Genomic DNA, 18400 nt, shown 5'->3' on the forward strand with positions numbered 1-18400 from the left:
CGGGGCGGGGGCGGAACGGGCGCGGGCTTCCGGGTGCGGGCGGCGCGGCGCCGGGAGGCAGCGAAGGTGGGGTGCTCCCCTCCCCCTCCCCGTGAGGGGCCGTTTGGGGCGGGGGGCGACGCGCGCGCGGCAGGAGGGGCGGCGCGGCCTCCCCCCTCCCCCGCCTCGTCCCCTCATCCCCGGCCCTGAGGGCACCCCTCACCCCCAGCGGCGTTGCGGCCCGTCCCCGGCGTGGAAACGCCGGGGGAGGTCTGCGGCCCCCTCCCGGGGCACCGGTCCCTGGGGCGGCTGTGCGCAGCCGAAGCGGTGGAGGGCCGGGAGCAGCCCCGAGGGGAGCGCGGCGGGGGCTGCGGCTCCGGGTCCCGGCGGTGGCCGCTGGAAGGGGCGCGGGGGTACGGGGTGGGAAGGCGAAACGGGGGACGGGGGGGCGGCCCCCCCCGCGTTTGGGCGGCCGCCCGAGCGTAAAGCGTGAGGTTGTGCCTCTCCGGGCCGCCTTCGGGTGCGGAGAGCTGAGGCGGCTCTGTGTGCACGCCTAAGGAAAAACTGACCCAACCTCCCCACTCGTGTTTTTGTAAGTTTCTGGTGTCCCAGGTGTAGTACAGATGGTGGCTGAGGAACGTGACGCACTCCACGTGTCACAGGAGGTTTTGCTGATGAGTAGCTCTAATCACAACTTATGTAATTAAAACAAAACAACAACAACAAGCTGCTTCTTAAGTTGCGACCTAAATAAAATACTTTCCTCCCTTCACAGAAGTAGCTAACCATGGTGCTCACAAGTGTGGGGAAGATGGTTGGCCTCCAGAAGAAGACTTCTGGAATCAGGAATATCTGTATATTAGCCCATGTGGATCATGGTAAGACAGGTGTTTGTGACTGGCAGAAACCTTGTGAGGAAAACTTGCGCGTGTGTTAGTTTGAATGATGGTGGGATATTGTGGTCACTGTTTTTTGAAGCAGTAGGTTTTCACGGATTTAGCTTTAAACTGTCCTGATTCTGATTCTGAGACGTAAAATTGCTTTATGCACATTTCTTTTGTCCTGATGCAGCTTATCTTTTAGAACTTAAGAGAGCATTACACTGTAATAATTTGGAATAGTTGAAACGGAACGTTTTCTACATTTGAGATGCTGAATGTTGGCATGAATTAAATATATGCGTGTGTGAGGTAGGCTGTTGTATTTCTATGTTTACTTAATGGAAGAAGTTTGTTACGTAGGTGGAAATAATAAATGCTCATTTTAGGACACAAATCTTTCCTCTAATTGCATGATATATTGAGATTCTGATGTAGTGTTTGTTATTTCAACTGCTTTTCTGGTCATGACAGGTAAGGTTGCATCCACTCTTCAAAAATAAATTTGTGTGCACCTGACAGGTGAAGTTGAATAATTGGATTTATTTTTTCCTAAATTAGCTTGTACTTTTGTGGCATTTTAAAGCCTTTTGTAATGTTGATATCTCAGAACACTAGATGTTGCCAGTGTTCATAATAATGTCGCATCTTTTTCTATTGTCTGTATTCATTTAAACTAAGTAATTTATTTCTCTTTTCAGGTAAAACTACTCTAGCTGATTGTCTAATATCTAGCAATGGAATAATCTCTAGCCGCTTGGCAGGAAAGGTAGAGTTATACTGTCATTTTAAACAAAAATCTGGTGTGTACGTGCTGGCATTGTAAATCAGTGATAATTGAGGAAATTCCATTCCTAGTCTTGCTAAACCTCATTTTCTCACAGTTGTACTCTTTGACAGTTGATAAGTAACTTGTGAAGATAATTCTACAGATTTATCACCACTTCTTTTGTTTTTGTACTCAGCTGAGATATCTAGACAGTAGAGAAGATGAACAGATCCGAGGAATAACAATGAAATCTAGTGCAATTTCGTTGCATTTTGTGAAAGGTAAGTTGTTGATGCTGGCAAGTATAAACTTTAATACATATTTTTGTTATTTTCCCTGTCTTTTCATTGTTGCTGTTGAGATCTTTTTGTATGCAACTTTTACTTTTGTGGTTCTGAGTGTTAGGCCATGATTCTGCAAAGACTTAGGCATGTATTCAGCTGTTAACTGAGATAATCAAGTTCCATCTCAGGGTTAGGAAAACCATCTTCAATCATATCTCAGAGTGGAGGCAATTAGAATAGATGCTTTTGTCTTTTTATTTTAGATCTAAATCTTTATATTTTGACCTTAAGTCTTGATATAATGTCACTGAAAGGTAAGATCTTCTTTCAAAAAACGACAAATTTTTAAATGATTTTGTACGGTCTTATCTTCACTGTACTTCCGTGTCAAGGTGCCTGTTATACTCTGCTATAAATTGTTCAGGTTTTTTTTTTATGGTGTAGTTACGGTTTCATCTCTGTTATGACTCCATGTTCCTCACTCAGCTAGGTGAATGAAAAACATGAGATACATTATTAACAGGCTTGTGCAGAAAAAAGAATAACAGAAAAATTGCATGAACAGAAAAGCCACCATTAGTCTTTCCATTTCAGCTACAGCTGACTATAAAAAATAGTTGAAACTAATGATTTTCCAGCTAAGTATTGTAAACTGTGGCTGGTTTATTGTTGACTCTGAAATGACCTTACGTTTAATGGTTAGAACCTGTTATATCTGTTGTTTTTCTGTTGTATTGAAATTTAGGCTCTAATGCAACTTCTTAAACAGGAAAGTTGTTTGATCTTATTTTGATTATGGCTGATGATAAATGCAGTGAGTTCATGAAAAGTTGAGTGGAGTCTTCTCTAAGCAGAATTTTTTTGGGGAGTAGTGTAGAAAATATTGAAAACTTCACCTGTAGTGATATATTGAAGATATTTTAGTAATATGGAATCAAAAAACATGTTTTAAAAAAATCACAAGGATGAAATGAGGCATTTTATCAAGAATGTAGGGTTTATTTTTATGATAGTCTGTCATGATTTATCTTTAAAATGCAGACTGTAACGTAGTTGACTTGTGTTTTAGCTAGTGATGTATTTGTAGTGCTGCTATGAGCTTGTTCAGGGTTAAGGTTTTTCTTTTTGTTTGGTTGGCAGGTGTGGTTCTGTTTTTAATTTTCCAAAGTTAGCTGGACATTGGAAGATGAAGATTGGCATTAAGAGTGAAATTAAAACGAATTAGGTACAAGCTGCTAGATGTTATGCTGCTGACAGTCTTCCTGTCCTACTGGACTTTTTCTTAAGCATAAGGGTTACTGCAGACTTGGTGTTTAGAAATTAATAATAGCTTAAACAGTATAACCACGTGGCTGAAAGCAAGTATTTTTGAAAACTGTTCTGAAATATTAATTTATTGTTTGATCCTAGGTGATCAGGAGTATCTGATTAATTTAATAGACTCCCCAGGGCACGTGGATTTTTCTTCAGAAGTATCTACTGCTGTCCGACTCTGTGATGGTTGCATCATAGTGGTGGATGCTGTTGAAGGAGTCTGTCCACAGGTGAAATAAAGTATATTAATTAGAGAAAGGGGGTAGAGAAGACAGAGTAAGCAAAGTCTTAAGTGTATAATGTAGAAATAAAAGATGAGCTGGTTTAAGAAGTTTCGTAAAACTTTCAATAAATGACAATGTACTTGAGATATGAAAGAGGGTAGTTAGTTTCATAGTTGTGCTGAAAAACTGAGCAACACTGGTGAGTGGGTGTAGTGATGTAGGGTTGAAACAGTGAGTATGCAATTTTTCAGGTAATGGAATATTTATATAGAGAAGAAATAAATGTCTTAAGGGAAATAATTTAATATCTTTACTTGTGCTTTTAGGGTATTGAAAGTGGAAAAATATGCAAAATAACTGCTTTTTTTCATGGCTTACTTTTATAAAGACGGGTTATTTTGCTGTTGTGGGCGTTTTCACCATGATATTCTGCCATTCTGCAGAATTCTGTAATAACTAACACTGTGTACTATGGGAGTCAAATTTCTGGTTTGAATGTCAACCTGTCCTTTATTATATGTTTAATTGAATTTTAGAATTGTATTGTCATTTTCTTTAACATTCCATCTCTTTTGTAGTATCAAGTTTTCTGTAATGGATTTTTTTTAAACTATTTCCTTCTTAATAGACTCAAGCAGTTCTACGGCAAGCATGGCTAGAAAATATACGTCCAGTATTGGTGATTAATAAAATCGATCGCTTGATTGTGGAGCTCAAGCTCACCCCTCAGGAAGCATACTTGCACCTTAAGAATATCTTAGAACAGGTATTCGTGCTATAGTATCATGTTCACAAGGCAGATTTTGTTAAGTGTTTTTTCTTCCCCCTTTTCTCCATTCTTGAATTGCGAAAGACTGTAATTTTCACTGCCTTATAGCTGGAAGAAATTTAGTGCAGCAGAACCAGTTTTTTCTTTCTTTGCAGGATCAAGCATTGTAACATCTAGTCTAACTTTTAACATTGAGGTACATTTTATTTCTAGTTGGTTTTGAGGTTCATTCAGAATGCCCATTATAGAGAAAAGAGCATTAAAAGCCTCTTGATAGGTCATCAGGAAGGGTCTTCATTTTTAGAAATAATATGCTGAATGTTTTGTTCTTCTCATTAAATTCCTTAAAATTCTTTGAAGGTAGACAAATAATATCTTTAGGCTGCTCCTGATATTGATGGATTTATGCAGGGACAAAGTTAATTAATCTTTTCAGTTCAAGTTAAGTTGCCTTCAAACTCCGCCCCCCCCGCCCCTAGCTTACTTTTAAGCACTTATCTACCTGGTTTCCCTTTGTTGTTTGTTGGCAGTAACAAGTTCCTATTTCACCATTCCTTGTTCTGAGAGACAAAGTGTATTACGCATGATATTCTATATCTGATTCAGTCCTGAAATGGTTGACTTTGACTTGGAAAGTACACGGTGTTTAAGTCAAAATGGTAGTCTCGTCAAACTCCTGTTGTCTTCGAATGGGCAGGATTAGATACACAAGGTCTGTGTTTCAAATTGCAAAATGAATCACAGGCATGCTCTCTGGTTAAAAAAAACACCTCTTTTTTATATTTTGGAGTGTGTGGGGAATTGCATTTTAATTGCAAGGGTTGTGAAAGAGTGAATGAATCTTAGGATGTTTTTACATATTCTTCTGTAGATCAATGCAGTCACTGGAGCACTCTTTACCTCTAAAGTCTTAGAAGAAAGAGCTGAGAAAGAAACAGAAAATGAGAGTATTTCAGACACTGCAACAGGAGATCAAATTTATGACTGGAGTGCTGGATTGGAAGATACTGATGATTCACATCTTTATTTTTCACCAGACCATGGAAATGTGGTGTTTGCCAGTGCAATTGATGGCTGGGGTTTTGGGTAAGTCTGGGATTTAGTTACCGACTTTTTTTTTTTTTTTGTAATTGATTACTGCATCTGATTGAAGTATTTTCAGTTACTTCATATTTCTAAAGATGTTTTTTATATTTTTCTATGATACGCAACTGAATATAATCAGTTCTAATATATTATTAACCCTGGACAGCTGAAAATACTACCAGCTTTGTCATCTACGTGACAGGGACCATTGTTTTCCTTACACAGCAGCTGCTGAGCCCACTGTAGTGTCCAGCCTAGCCTGGCAAACTGAGTATTTTATTAGTTGCTGGCATTTGATAGGCTGTAATAGACTAGGCAAAAAACTGTGGCAGTACAGGAGGTGTTTCACAAGTAGATTAGACCTTCCAGCTACAGGGACAGTGATGTTCGTAACAAGCATAAGACCGGCAACTGGCTTCAGGGCAGCAGTTTCAGCTGTCCAGTTCAGTCTAGTACAATTCTGGGTCACAGCATTGCTGTGATCTGTTTTATCTGTACCAGACTTTGACTTGTCCTTGAAATTATGTAGTTGTCCTCAAGTGGTTATGCTCATCAGTCTTAATCTAGCTTTTTTCTGTTCTTCATTCAGGTGCTTTTTTTATCTCTTGTTACCTGATATCTTTATATTTCTGTTTCGGGAGGTTGCTAAATAACAGTGCAGAGATGCTTAAGTAAGCATAAGAATTTGGGGATAGAACAATTTCAGAAAACTTTCTGGATTACTGATTTGAGTTCGTGATCAGTTCTGTTTTTCAGTCCTTTTCTTAGTAGTTAGTTTGAAAGGGCAGCAGGCTTCTGTAAAGATTACACGTGTTCTGATTGCTAGCCACAAGGTGGAGTCGTTGTCTTCATCATGAAAATATAATTAAAAAGATATACTCAGTAATACAGTGCATGTCTTTTATATTGCAAAACCTGTAAAAAAGAGTCAGCTAAGAAAGTCTGCTCCAGGTTGTTTAAGTCAAAGTCAAGCTCTTAAATAAGGTTCCATATGTAGTTTGTAGTCTAATGCAAACATTTCTTATCGCTGCAGAGGAAAGGGAAAATAAACCAGGCTATTTTAGTTTAATTATCTGTCATGAATAATAATAATTTATAAAAAGAAAAATCAGAGTATAAGTGTGTAAGGAAATTGAAAACGAATCTTCAAATTCGGACATGTCCTTTAGTCTGAAAGAGATCTTTTCATAGAGGATGTGAACGAGGGGAGACCTTTTCATTTCTGAAGGCTAGAGGGGGTTTTCTGATACTTTCAGTGGTCTGCACATTAACACACATCTTACCTGAAGTCCTCAATTCCCATATGGTGCCCACAGTCACACTTCTGTTTTATGATGTGCAGGGAAACAGTATTTTGATTTCTGTAGGCTTTAGCTTTCCTGACTTGTAACTTTTCACTGAAATTCCATGGAAAAAATGGATTATGATTGTAACTGTTGTTATACAGAGTATTTGGTATGCAACTGTTACAAACTTGAACAAGTTCAGAGTCAGAATATGAACATTTTCTTTAGCAGGTGTTGAAATGATTTAGGGCTATCTACTGTTTTTGACCTGTATGGATAAAGATTGGGCACTTTGCACCTTATTTTTGTTTTGACTACTGACAAAGCCCATGGAAGGGAATAAATGAAAACAAAAAGCTAAGTTTTTGTTTTGGGAAGTTCAAAGGTGGCCTAGGTTTGGCATTAGTATTCTAAGTATGCTGCCAGGGAATGCTAAACATTAAGAAAAATGTTTCTTAAAGAAAATAACAACAGTGGCGTGCTTTGTTACAATAATTAGAATTATAAGCTCAAAAGCAATTTAGAAGCTGTTTCTTTAGATCAAGCTACTTGATATTTGCAAGTAAATGATCAACTATTAAGATTTTATAGGTTACAGAACTGCATTCTGATATAAGCATGTGGTCATAAACACCCGATGATCACCTTTGTAATGAGAAAGCAAGCATGTTGTTCTTAAATGGTGGGTGAATAGAATGGTTATTTTTGTAAAAGTGAGATTTCAGATAGTTACCTTTCTTGCATGATTTTTTTCCCTCTGATAATTTCTCTGCAAATAGAATTAAATTTCATACATATGTGGCAGAAAATTGATTTGTTTCTGCAGCTCAGAGGTTTAGCAAAAAATACTTCAGTTTGAACTGTTTGACACAAGAGTTTACTCTCAGATGTACTTCCAGGTTATGTATCTGATTTCCAATAACATTGGGGTATATACAGAGCAGTGGAGAAGAAAATTTCTCTAAAACAGTGCTTAGGGCTTCAGAGTCCTCTAATTTGTTGTTTTCAGAGATAGTACTTTCTGTTAATTTTCTTTTTTTTTTTGTTATTTTTTCCCCAAAGCTTTTAGCACTTGGTATATGTTACTAACTGATATTTCTGCAGAGTGGAATGTGTGATAGATGATTAATGATATATGCTAGGGTAATCTGAAGTGGAATGATAACTGGACAAGCTTTAGTTGTTTCTTTGTATTTGTTATGTCCCTAGCACTTGAAATGCTTGTCAAATGGCTTGAACCTTACTTGCAGAGTTTCTATAAGGCTGAGATCTAAATATGCATTGTAATTTAGCTTCAAACAGGGGGGAAGAAATGGGCCAGATATGATCTGTCCTTATTTTTGTGATTGGTATATTGGTATATTAGAGAGGACTGCGGCTTTCTGTTTATTCTTTGCCAATACTATACTGGTACAAGATGAACTTAAAAAACTTGCAATGCTTTTTATTGAATATGAGACTAAAAACCATGTTTGCTAAGATTCCCCAAACTTTAATCCCCTTCTGCTTCATATTTTGAAACCTTTTAAAGATTATATTAATTGAACTATCCATGTACAATATTGTATCTCAGCCAAAAACATTTATGCATCTAACTTAGGCAAGGAGTGTTAGTATTCTGCTGCTGGGTCTGGATCAGACTGTTTATACATTACACAGTAGACTAATTTGTGTTAATCTATTCTCTATCTCACAAAATGTGCTTACGGCTTGGACAAATAACAGGACTCCTGTCTGCTAGTTTTCTTATTTGTACCTGTCCTAATTCTCCATTTTTCCCTCACATCCTGAAAGTGTTTTAATGTATTTGTTGAAGCTGAATGAGGATTGTTGGCTTTCTGATACTACTTTGTTTCTTATGATGAACTGGCGGGCCCTGGTTCTGATAAATCATGTAAGGGGCAGTGGGGGGGAAGGAACATTTTCCTTAATTAGTTTCAAGAGGTACTTCTGGACTACCAGCAGTACTATGTGGTGAAATACGGATCAGTGGAGCATTTTCTTAATTGGGGCAAGCCTTGACTGCTATTACATGGTTGTGGGTTCTGTTCCTAAAGGTATTATGATTTGTCATGGCAGAAAAAATTAAGCCATTAGGCAGTGCCAGCCTTATCCAGTGAAGTTAGTACATATGCCTTTCTCATAATCCTCAAGTGTTGAAAAACACCATAAATACATATGCAGGAGCTGCTGGCACAAGAATCTTGAAGGTTCTGCCCCAGTTCAGAGTTTGGGGTAGTTTCTGGGAAAAAAAATCTCCTTTTTGGTCTTAGTTCAGAACTCACAGCTTATGTCTTGCTGATATGAGCAGGTCTTTTTTCAGGTGTGTAGAAATTTAAGAATTCTGGATTTCAAAGAACAGATTATCAAATGTCATTGTTCTGTAAATAGGATTGTTCTGATTGTAAACGTATATTTTTGTTTCTGCCTGCACAGGGAGCAAATATGTGGAAATTTTTTCTATTACTCCTTACTGAACATTGTCAGCAAGGAAGCCATAGAATGTTCAGGACTCCCTCTTTAGGTCATAAGCAGCCTGCTCTTATTAACTCAGGGGGACCACTGAACAACACAATTGGCTTTATAACACAGTTATGGCATTACCATTTTTATATTTTTTTCTGGGTTTTATTCATTATTAAAGCAATGATTCAAACAACAAGAAGTGCCCTAAGTAGTTAATTTAAAAAATAATCACCACCATCTGATAGCTCAAGTGTGGCTCAAAACAATACTTGGTTTTTAACTTGTACCATTCTGGTCGCAGACCATAGTTAAATGTGTCATTGGACATCTTTCATAGAATGAATTTGAGAGTCATCTACATAAATGTTTAGAATTTTTGTATTATGCTTTTGAGTTTTTACTGGAGGGGTAGTACAGAAATATTTATTTCAAATAAAAAAGTTTAGCCTTGAAGCTGACTTAAAACAAGATCATACAAATACTTCTGACGTTTTTGAGCTGTTACGACTAAATATTTTTGCAGGTGTAACAATGTGAGCTAAAGTGAAGATGATTGGAAAAGTGGGAGTAAAACAAGAATTTGAGATTTGTGTGTGATTTTCACATAAGCTCTCTGTTGCTTAGGCTGATAAGCACGTGTAAACAGCATGACACTTTTATCAAGATACATTTTGTTTCCTTTCAGCATTGAGCATTTTGCCAAACTGTACAGCCAAAAGATTGGAATTAAGCCTGCAGTACTTCTGAAGACTTTATGGGGAGATTATTATCTAAATACAAAAGCAAAGAAGATAATGAAAGGTGATCAGGTAGGGAGGTTGTCAGAAATATTACCTGGTTTTTATTTTGTTTTGTTTTATTCTGTTCCTCATAGTGTATTCTGAAAATTGACCTCAGTACCTTTTCACTCAACATCAGTGGAGGTATAAAGTCACTAGGATAGCCTTGCATCAGCCCTTGGAGAAGAGAACATTCCAAAATTGACCATTCAAAAGCTATATGGAGGAAATATCATCTAACAATGCTCACAGTTGCTCTTAAACATCTCTGTTCGCAAAATAAGGGACACTCCAGCTTCAAGGATTCAGCATGGACTGGAACACACAAGATGAATGGAAGACTTAACAATGTAGAAATGAGAGTAATGAGTGGGTTTCTGTCTTACTTGAAGAGTCCTTCAACAGCTAAGGATTTAGGATACTCATGTTTAGCTTAGGATTTAGGATTTTAAAAAAAATCTTTTTTGCCTTAGTGAAATCCCATTCAATGCTGTATTGAAACCTTGGCCTGAAACCTACACTTTTCTTGCATTAAGTGTGTCACCGCTAAAAGTTAAGGGAGGAGAAGGGAGTTTCCCTATATTCATTTAATGATGGGTTTTTTGTGTTTTCGTAGGTGAGGATTAATAGTTATAAAAAGGGTGATAACCAGGCTCAAGGTAGAAACCTTCTGTATTTATCAGGCTCTTTCTCTGAAAATGAAACCCTTGTACTTCACTTGTAAATTTCATGTTTATTTTTTGCCTTATACCATTCTTATAAGACAGACTGTTGAAGTAGTGATCTTGTGTAGAAACAGATAACTGTCTTGATTTTTAATAAAGGTTTCACATGCTCCCTGTGAAAATGGTCAGGTAAAAGTGCAGTCTTAAGCCTATTGTAAAAGTGAGGAATTGCTGGTAATTAGCTGTATGTTTATATTCTACCAGTCAAAAGGAAAGAAACCTTTGTTTGTGCAGTTGGTGCTGGACAACATATGGAGTCTGTATGAAGCTGTTATGAAAAGGTGAGAAGATCTATAAAGTTTTTGTGGAATCTCTTTCCATGTGCTATAGTGATTTTTTTAAATACTCAGACAAGAAATGTTGTAGATGCTTGTTATGTATTGGTACTGTGGTTTTGTATCTATTTATTATTTTCCTTACAGAGACAAAGAAAAAATTGAAAAGATAGTCACGTCTTTGGGATTGAAAATTGGTGCACGGGAGTCACGGCATGCAGACCCTAAAGTTCATCTTAATGCCATTTGTAGCCAGTGGCTACCAATATCTGATGCAGTCCTCTGTATCCTTAACGAAGATAGTACTTTTGGTTCTATTGTCAGTTCTCAGACTTCAAAGAGTGCTCACATATTTCAATATTTGATTTGGTATGATTTGTTCTCTTTTTTCACATCTGTGCCTTTCACATCCAGCTAGCCTATGCTAGCTGGACCTATTTCTCACTTGTAATATTGTTACATATCTACAATTAGGCTTACATTTCTACCAACTTCATGTTTTTGCATGCGTCCTTTTTTAAGGAAAATAAGTTATGAAACTGGAGGTAGTTTAGCAATACACTTTCATTATGTAGTTTTATATACAAATTTTAGTGTTTTTCCTGAAGGATAAGCCAATCTCCTTTTTATAATAGTGTCTTGGGTCTTCTGTCCGTGAGCTTCTGTAAGTATCTGGTGTTATGTTTTAGGCATATAAATCCAAGATCAGCCTTTGCTGTTTGTCTGCTGTGTAGACGGCCTTCGCATCGTTTATAATATAGTACATATTATATTATAGTAGATATGGTCAAAATATTGATGTATAAGTACTAATTAGTTCTCTAAATCTTGCCCCAATTGTGCTATTCTTAGTTTCCCAGTTGTACATAGTGTGAGCCACCCCTACTTAACTATCCATTCTGCTCTTGGATAAATGCCAGAAATTGTTGCTGACTTGAGAGGGAGCTGTATGCACTGTAACAGGCAAAGCTGGATTTTAGCTATCTGTTGTTGCTGGCAGTTAGTGCATGAGGTTGATGTAAAGAAACAAACATTGAAAGCATTTGTCTTTGTTTTATTTGCATTCAATAAGGAAATATAAGTATATATCCTTAGCAATGTGTTTTAGCCATGGTGTGTAATAAACTTCCCAGTCCTCTTGATATCACTGCGGAGAGAGTGGAAAAGCTGATGTGTGTTGGAGCTAGAACATTTGATTCTTTGCCACCAGAAACTCAGGAACTGAAAAATGGTGAGTAGGTGTTCTCCCATTAACATGAAGGTGGTTTTGTTTGTCTTTGGATCATAAAGTGTGTAGTAATGTCTACTTAGATTTGTAATTACTTTACTTGTAGTAGCTTTGTTGATATTTGTCAGTGACATGTTGTAGTATTATGTCTGATTTTTATGGCCATACATTTTTCTTCAATCCCATATATTCATGGTTTTTAGACAACTCAAGCTGCAGGTGATGTAAAGTCTAAGACTCTGAAACTGGGGATTTTGGAAGGATATGAGGTTAATACTTGTTTTTAGTTCTAAAGAGTAGAAGTTAACAGGTAATTGAGAATTGAATATTTTACCAACTTCTATATTAAAATCACTCATTTTTAGCCAGTAGGGGGTTTGAATTTGGGTTTCATTTTTACAAGTATATTGATTAACTAGGCCCAACTTTAGGTATTTTAAAATAAAAAACATTTTTTGTTGAATTTATTGCTAAGTAGTTTGTGTACTGAAAAGAAGTTGGTAAGATGTAGCTTAGCTGTTACTACAAACATTGTCATTAAGAATTTCTTCAACATTTCCATAGCTCAAGGTATAACTTGATTTCTTAGTTATTTCATAATATTCCAGAATGATAAAAGATTAGAAAGATTAAAAGAAAAACAAGAGCCAAAAGACTTCCAGGGCAACAAATATATTTTGTTACCCAGAGTGTTGAACGAAGATGTGAAATCCTGGTATTTTGAAGTTAGTTTAAGTTTTGCCATCGATTTCACCAAGATCACAATTTCTCTGGCAGAGTTCCCAGCTTTTAACTAAAGAGTTCCTCTCAAGAAGGGTTTAGTAGTATATTCAGATGCTGTTGTGTTGATCATTGTGATGTCTATATGTGAAAGTAAGCAAGAGGAAGTTTGATAATCACCAAGTCCTGTGCTATAAAATTGTAATAGGGGATGGAAAGACTGTGTTCAGTGATTTAACTTTGCTATAGGCAGTAAAAGAACTGTATATAGGCAGTAATGAAAATAAACTTGGTGTACAAGATGCAGGAGAGCTCGTAAGATGCTTATAGTCCTTTTTCTGTCTTTGACTTATTTATAAACATAAACTCTGTGTTCATGTATGTCCTTCATAAAAATTGTGATGGCTTAGAAAGGAGAACTTCTAGTGAGTTCTTTTCCTGAAAGAAAAATGAGAACTGCTGAAGCTGAATTAAGTATTTAGCGGAATTGAAAATCAAAGTTGAAACTGATGGTATGGGTGTAATGGACAGTGGTGAGCAAAGCTCGTATTTCTGCATGTATATGTGGTAATCTCTGTGGGGTAGGAAGTTCTATATAAAATCAAGTGATGTTTTTCCTCCAGATTTGGTAGTGTAAAAAACAATGTTCTCAGATTCTTTTCAGATAGGTTTGTAGGCGACAAGTAGGTCTTATATGGATTATTTTGTTGTTCTGCAAACATTCTGTCTAACTGAACAGAATATAACAGAATGCTATTTTGCTGTAGTAAGGTAGTAAATGTTCTCTGATATTTCAAGAGGTAGTTTAGTAAAAATTACAAGAAGATACCATGCTTAAGCTAGTAACAGTTAAAAGCATTTCTTAACTTTGTAAGTATAGTGAAGAGTGTTTATCGAACAGTATTTTGAAGAGAGCTTCAAGAAGTCTAAAGGGATGAGATACCAAATGTCAATTTAAGATGAGATGTGAATGCCAGATTGACAGGCTGTTAGGACTTGTTTTCCATGGGCAAGGCAACTGATATTTTCATCCTTTACTGAACATTTAGAAACATTGTATTCTCTAAACAGTATTCAATACTGTATAAGTTAATTGGAAGAAATTTGCCTCTGTAAACTTGGATCTTACTGCTCTTGCTTATGAAAAAATAGTGTACTTCACATTTAGTGAAACTTGCTAATTTTTAGAAGTACTTTTGCACTTTATTTGCCTAAGCACTTTACAATATAGTCTTTTCATACATCAGACAAAAGTGAGAAGTGTAGAAGACAACAATTTATTTTCTGTGTTGTTAGGAGTTTTGAATGGTATTGTGTCTGTTTTGGATTTGATAAAGTGTTCCAAGTTGGTTGAAAAAAATAGTTTATGGGAATTTCCTAAGTGTTGAATGATTTTTGTGTGGATCTTTCATCCTTTGAGGAATATCCATTCTTGCAGTTAAGTTGTTACAGTTTTGTGGAGACATGAGTGTCTGGTCATTTGCAGGACTTCCTCCTTTAGTTTGAAAGGAGGGAGAATACTTTGAGGTACTGAATAAATAGCTCGGTCTTAATGCTAAGCTGCTCTGTTTTTCATTCTAATCTAAACCAGCCTATGAACTCAACTTTCGATATCAAAAGAATATGTGTAGTTGGACTATATGTAGTTTGTTATGAAGAGTTCCATTTTTACAATTTTGCTCATTTAATTTTATTGTGAAACAGACTTGAAGATATAGGCAGTGTTATTAAATGATTAGGCTAGAATAATTTTCTACTTTTCCTGTTAATTTGTCTCTCGCATATTATCCATTGAAATAGGAAACAAACAGCAATTCCTATAAAATTCATGGAAAGCCATAGTTTTGTTCCTACTGTTGGGAAAAAATTGTGCAAATAACTTCCTTTTATGTTTCTTCAGCTTTTATGAAATGCAGTAGTGAAGGAACAGCCCCGGTTATTGTCTTTGTTTCCAAAATGTTTGCTGTTGATGCAAAGGCATTACCGCACAATAAACCAAGGTAAGAAAATGTAACATTTAACTTCCTGATCTACATAGATACTTTTAGGAAGAAAAGTTATGTTGTAAGTGTGGATAAATTGGTTTAGACCTGAGAAAATAATTCATGAATTCTTGAGATGCAGTGAAATCTTTTCAGCAAGTAGAGATTTTCTGAATGAGTTTGAGATGATTTGTTTAATCATATTAGTTTTAGAAGATTTAGCAAATTTGTTGAGGAGTAAAAAACACATTTGCTGGAGAATAGTACTTTTGTCCAAATATATCATCCTAATGCATACATTGTATGCTGTTTCAGGATGTTTCGTTGAAAATATGATTGACTTGTAATCCTTTCTTAGTTTTTCAGTAAGGCTGTGGTGGCATGATCATAACAGCTTGTGTTTATACCAAGAAATGCTTCCCATCAAATCTGGCATAATAGCTGAGTGACCATCCAGTCCATTGCAAGTGCAAAATAAAATGGGTTAATTAAAGTAGTCTAAACCATGACTAACTTTTTGCAGTGAACTGAAAGGCATTAATGCATTTCAAAAGATTTTCTGCTGGGAGGTTTGGAAGATTTTTTTGTTACAGCTTTTTATTGTTTAATGACCGTCTTATTTTTTTTGAGGGACAGATCCTTCTTGATTTCGTTTCCCTGACATACTTAACTGCACTACTTTTAGCTGAAGCCATCTGCTTTTTTACAGAAGAAATGTACTTTTCTATTGAGTTTATAAGAATGGGGTTCATCTCAATCTTTCATCCCTCTAAGCCTCTGGAACATTATCAGTAGTCAACTTTTGTATTAACTGGCCATTTTATGTTTTTATGGGATTGTCACTGTACAGTGAAGTCATATAGAAAATACTAACCTTTCTACTAAATTAGACTGATTGTGACTGTTAAATTGTTGCGCAAAAAATGGTACTGTTCCTGTAGTAATGTTTGAAAGCTTTATTACTATCTTAGGCTTTTCACACACTTCCTAGATTTACTTCAATTTTTTCTTACCACACTTATCTACGAATCTTCCACCAAAAATCTTTCCTGCACTAAGTTTGAATTCAGGGAAAAGATGCATTGCATTTATGGATTGACCAGACACTAGATGGTGCAGTTTTGCTTTGAATTCTGTCCTTAAATGTATCTGAAACAAGAGTTCTTGCTCAGGTACTGGTGTAGCACAGCAGTGCCATTCCTGCTTTGTCTGCTTTCCTGGATATATACTCTAGTTACTGGAGAAGACTACACTGAGGCCATCACTTTCTGGCTGTTCTATCACTGATAATGACCTGTTCTTTTATTTGTTGGGAGGATTGAGATTCTTTGACATGGTGAGGATGTAACATAGAGGCAAAGATGGCTTTTACATACACCAGACACATAAAGCCTTGGATGTATTTTCAAGTTTTTGACCAAAATTTTGAAAAAAGCTAGCTACTGCAAGTCCTGCTTTGTTTTGTGTCATGGTTTGTGGTTTTTTTTTTTTCATTCTGTGTCAGTTGCTTATGAGCACTTTGCCTCATAGATAAACTCTCCTTCCATGTCTCCTCCGATATTCATCTTACATTTTTCTTAGTGGGTTTTTTCTATTCTCCTTAGTCATCCCCCACCAGGAAGAGAGCTGTTTTACGTGTGTTGTTATATGCCATGTGTTAAACCTTTATTCTCTTAAAAGAGAGAAAAAGTTCCCCAAATGGACAAAAGAATATTTTGAAGACATTTACCAGGTATTATGGTTCATAATATGTGTATGACCAGCTCCGTTTTTTTGGAAAATGATGCATTCAGTACAGAAGCTTATGCATTGTGACTTGTTGGTTGTATTTTCTCCTTAGATAAAAAAACTACGCTGTTCTCAATTTTATTGGTTTTCAGAATGCAAATATGATTGCATTTTTGCACTCTGATACATATTGTGTAACAAATCTGTAATTCTGGTCATCAATCTGGTTTGAAAAACTTGAAGATGTTTTCCGAGTTGAGTGAAGGATTGCAGTTGACTGATAGTCCAAGTCATGCAGAGCTGGTCCAAAATTCCAAACAAAATTTAGATAAAATAGGCTTTCTGAGGTAATATTGCAGAGAGTAAGGACTGTCCTGGGATTATTTCTGGGAGACTTTAGGCATATTAGTGATGACTGTAGACAATATGTCCTTTCTCCCTGTTTATTCAGTAAATTGAAAATTGTAGTGTCTTGCACTGTAGTTTGTGTGAAAAGTATTTCTTGCTAGCCTTAATATTAAATTATTCAATTAGTTACTAAATGGCTAGTATTAAAATGAAATCACATGACTGTTTTTCTTTGAGATAACCAGGCATTATCAGCACCATGTAATTTTGCTGATTAGGTAGTATTAACAGTTTTGTTTTGAAGTGACAGTTGGATTCCACTTTTTGAAAAATAGTAATATAGCTAAGTGTTTTTCTTGATATTTTAATTGTTAATATTCTACAGGTAAGCTGTTCTTGAAGAAATCAGAAAAGGAGGTTAGTTTTAAAGAGGGAGGAAAGCTATCTCCATGAAACAAAGTATTTCTTTTGAAAACACAGCACTGTGTAAATGTGGTTCCTAAGCACATGTTTTGAATTATATTGGCCACTGCATGCTATTTACAGTTACACAGTGAAGATTGTGCTTAACAGAATGGCGTGATGGTTGTGTGGAGTGTGTGAGATCCAATATTTAAATCGGCATTCCACGAGGATGCTTCATAAGAATGCTTGAACGTAGGGAGGAACAAATAAGTACACAATGTTGATTAACAGTGGTTTCATGTTTACCTATTTAAGAACATTAATACATGTTATATGTTTCATTTACGTGTTAATTTTGAGGAGCCGTAACTGTGTTCTTGTGTATTCTGATGTTTGACTGCTGGACCTATCAGCTAGGTTATTTGCGTCCTCTGGGGGGGTGGGGAAGGGAGTATTTTTAAGCATGTTAAAGCATGTAAAAAATCTGAGATTTTTCTCCAGTTTGGTTGTTTGGTTTTGGGTTTTTTGGGGGTTTTTTTGGCAAGTTTGGCAAGACTCGTATTCCTCTACTTCCAGAGGAAAAAAAGTAGATCCATGCTACTGTCTTTTTCTTTCCTTTTGTAAGGTAGTATTGGGTAATCTTACCTTTTTGTAAATTTCTTGGAAGCTGTGAATTGACCTTGCAGTTTTTATAGTTTGTCTTATTTCTGCCATCTGCTTTTCATACTTTTTAAGCATAGGTTGGGGAAAGCAAAAAGCTCTTCTAAGTCCAGGGTGTACAGTAAATGATAACGAAGGGTGGATTTTTAATTAAAACAACGTCCTTTGAGACTGCTGTTGGCAACTAATATCTCCTAGAAGGTGACTTTAAAAATTAATAGATTCTATACTAAAACCGCTATGTTTTTGCTTTTACTGTTTAAATAGCAATGTTTGTCAGCTGTTACAACACTAGAATACATGGGAAAATAATTTGTGGTCAGTTTACAACAGGTTGGCAGCTTATATTTATCTTTCTTTGGAAAGATTTGAAACTTGACTTTTATATGGTACCAGTATGTCCCTGAGTTTTTATTAGGTTTTCTAAAGAAAGGAGAATTGTGCAAATATGTTTTGTCTTCCAGTTTCTTCTGTCTGAACTTCTGAAATTATTTG

General features: G+C 36.3%; 1 protein-coding gene across 1 annotated transcript in view; it reads left to right on the top strand.

Moving 5' to 3' along the window:
* The first annotated feature begins 4 nt into the window (after positions 1-4).
* EFL1 (elongation factor like GTPase 1) overlaps positions 5-18400 on the top strand; it is an 80885-nt gene continuing 62489 nt past the window's right edge. The window contains exons 1-12 of the mRNA XM_030013725.1: positions 5-66; positions 755-857; positions 1559-1626; positions 1823-1907; positions 3321-3454; positions 4077-4214; positions 5089-5303; positions 9741-9864; positions 10764-10840; positions 10982-11118; positions 11943-12065; positions 14683-14782. Of these exons, the coding sequence (XP_029869585.1) occupies positions 767-857; positions 1559-1626; positions 1823-1907; positions 3321-3454; positions 4077-4214; positions 5089-5303; positions 9741-9864; positions 10764-10840; positions 10982-11118; positions 11943-12065; positions 14683-14782 (1292 nt within the window). The 5' untranslated portion in view covers positions 5-66; positions 755-766. The remainder of the gene's footprint in view (positions 67-754; positions 858-1558; positions 1627-1822; positions 1908-3320; positions 3455-4076; positions 4215-5088; positions 5304-9740; positions 9865-10763; positions 10841-10981; positions 11119-11942; positions 12066-14682; positions 14783-18400) is intronic.

The sequence above is a fragment of the Aquila chrysaetos genome, chromosome 5 (genome assembly GCF_900496995.4).
Source record: "Aquila chrysaetos chrysaetos chromosome 5, bAquChr1.4, whole genome shotgun sequence".
Classification (NCBI taxonomy): domain Eukaryota; kingdom Metazoa; phylum Chordata; class Aves; order Accipitriformes; family Accipitridae; genus Aquila; species Aquila chrysaetos.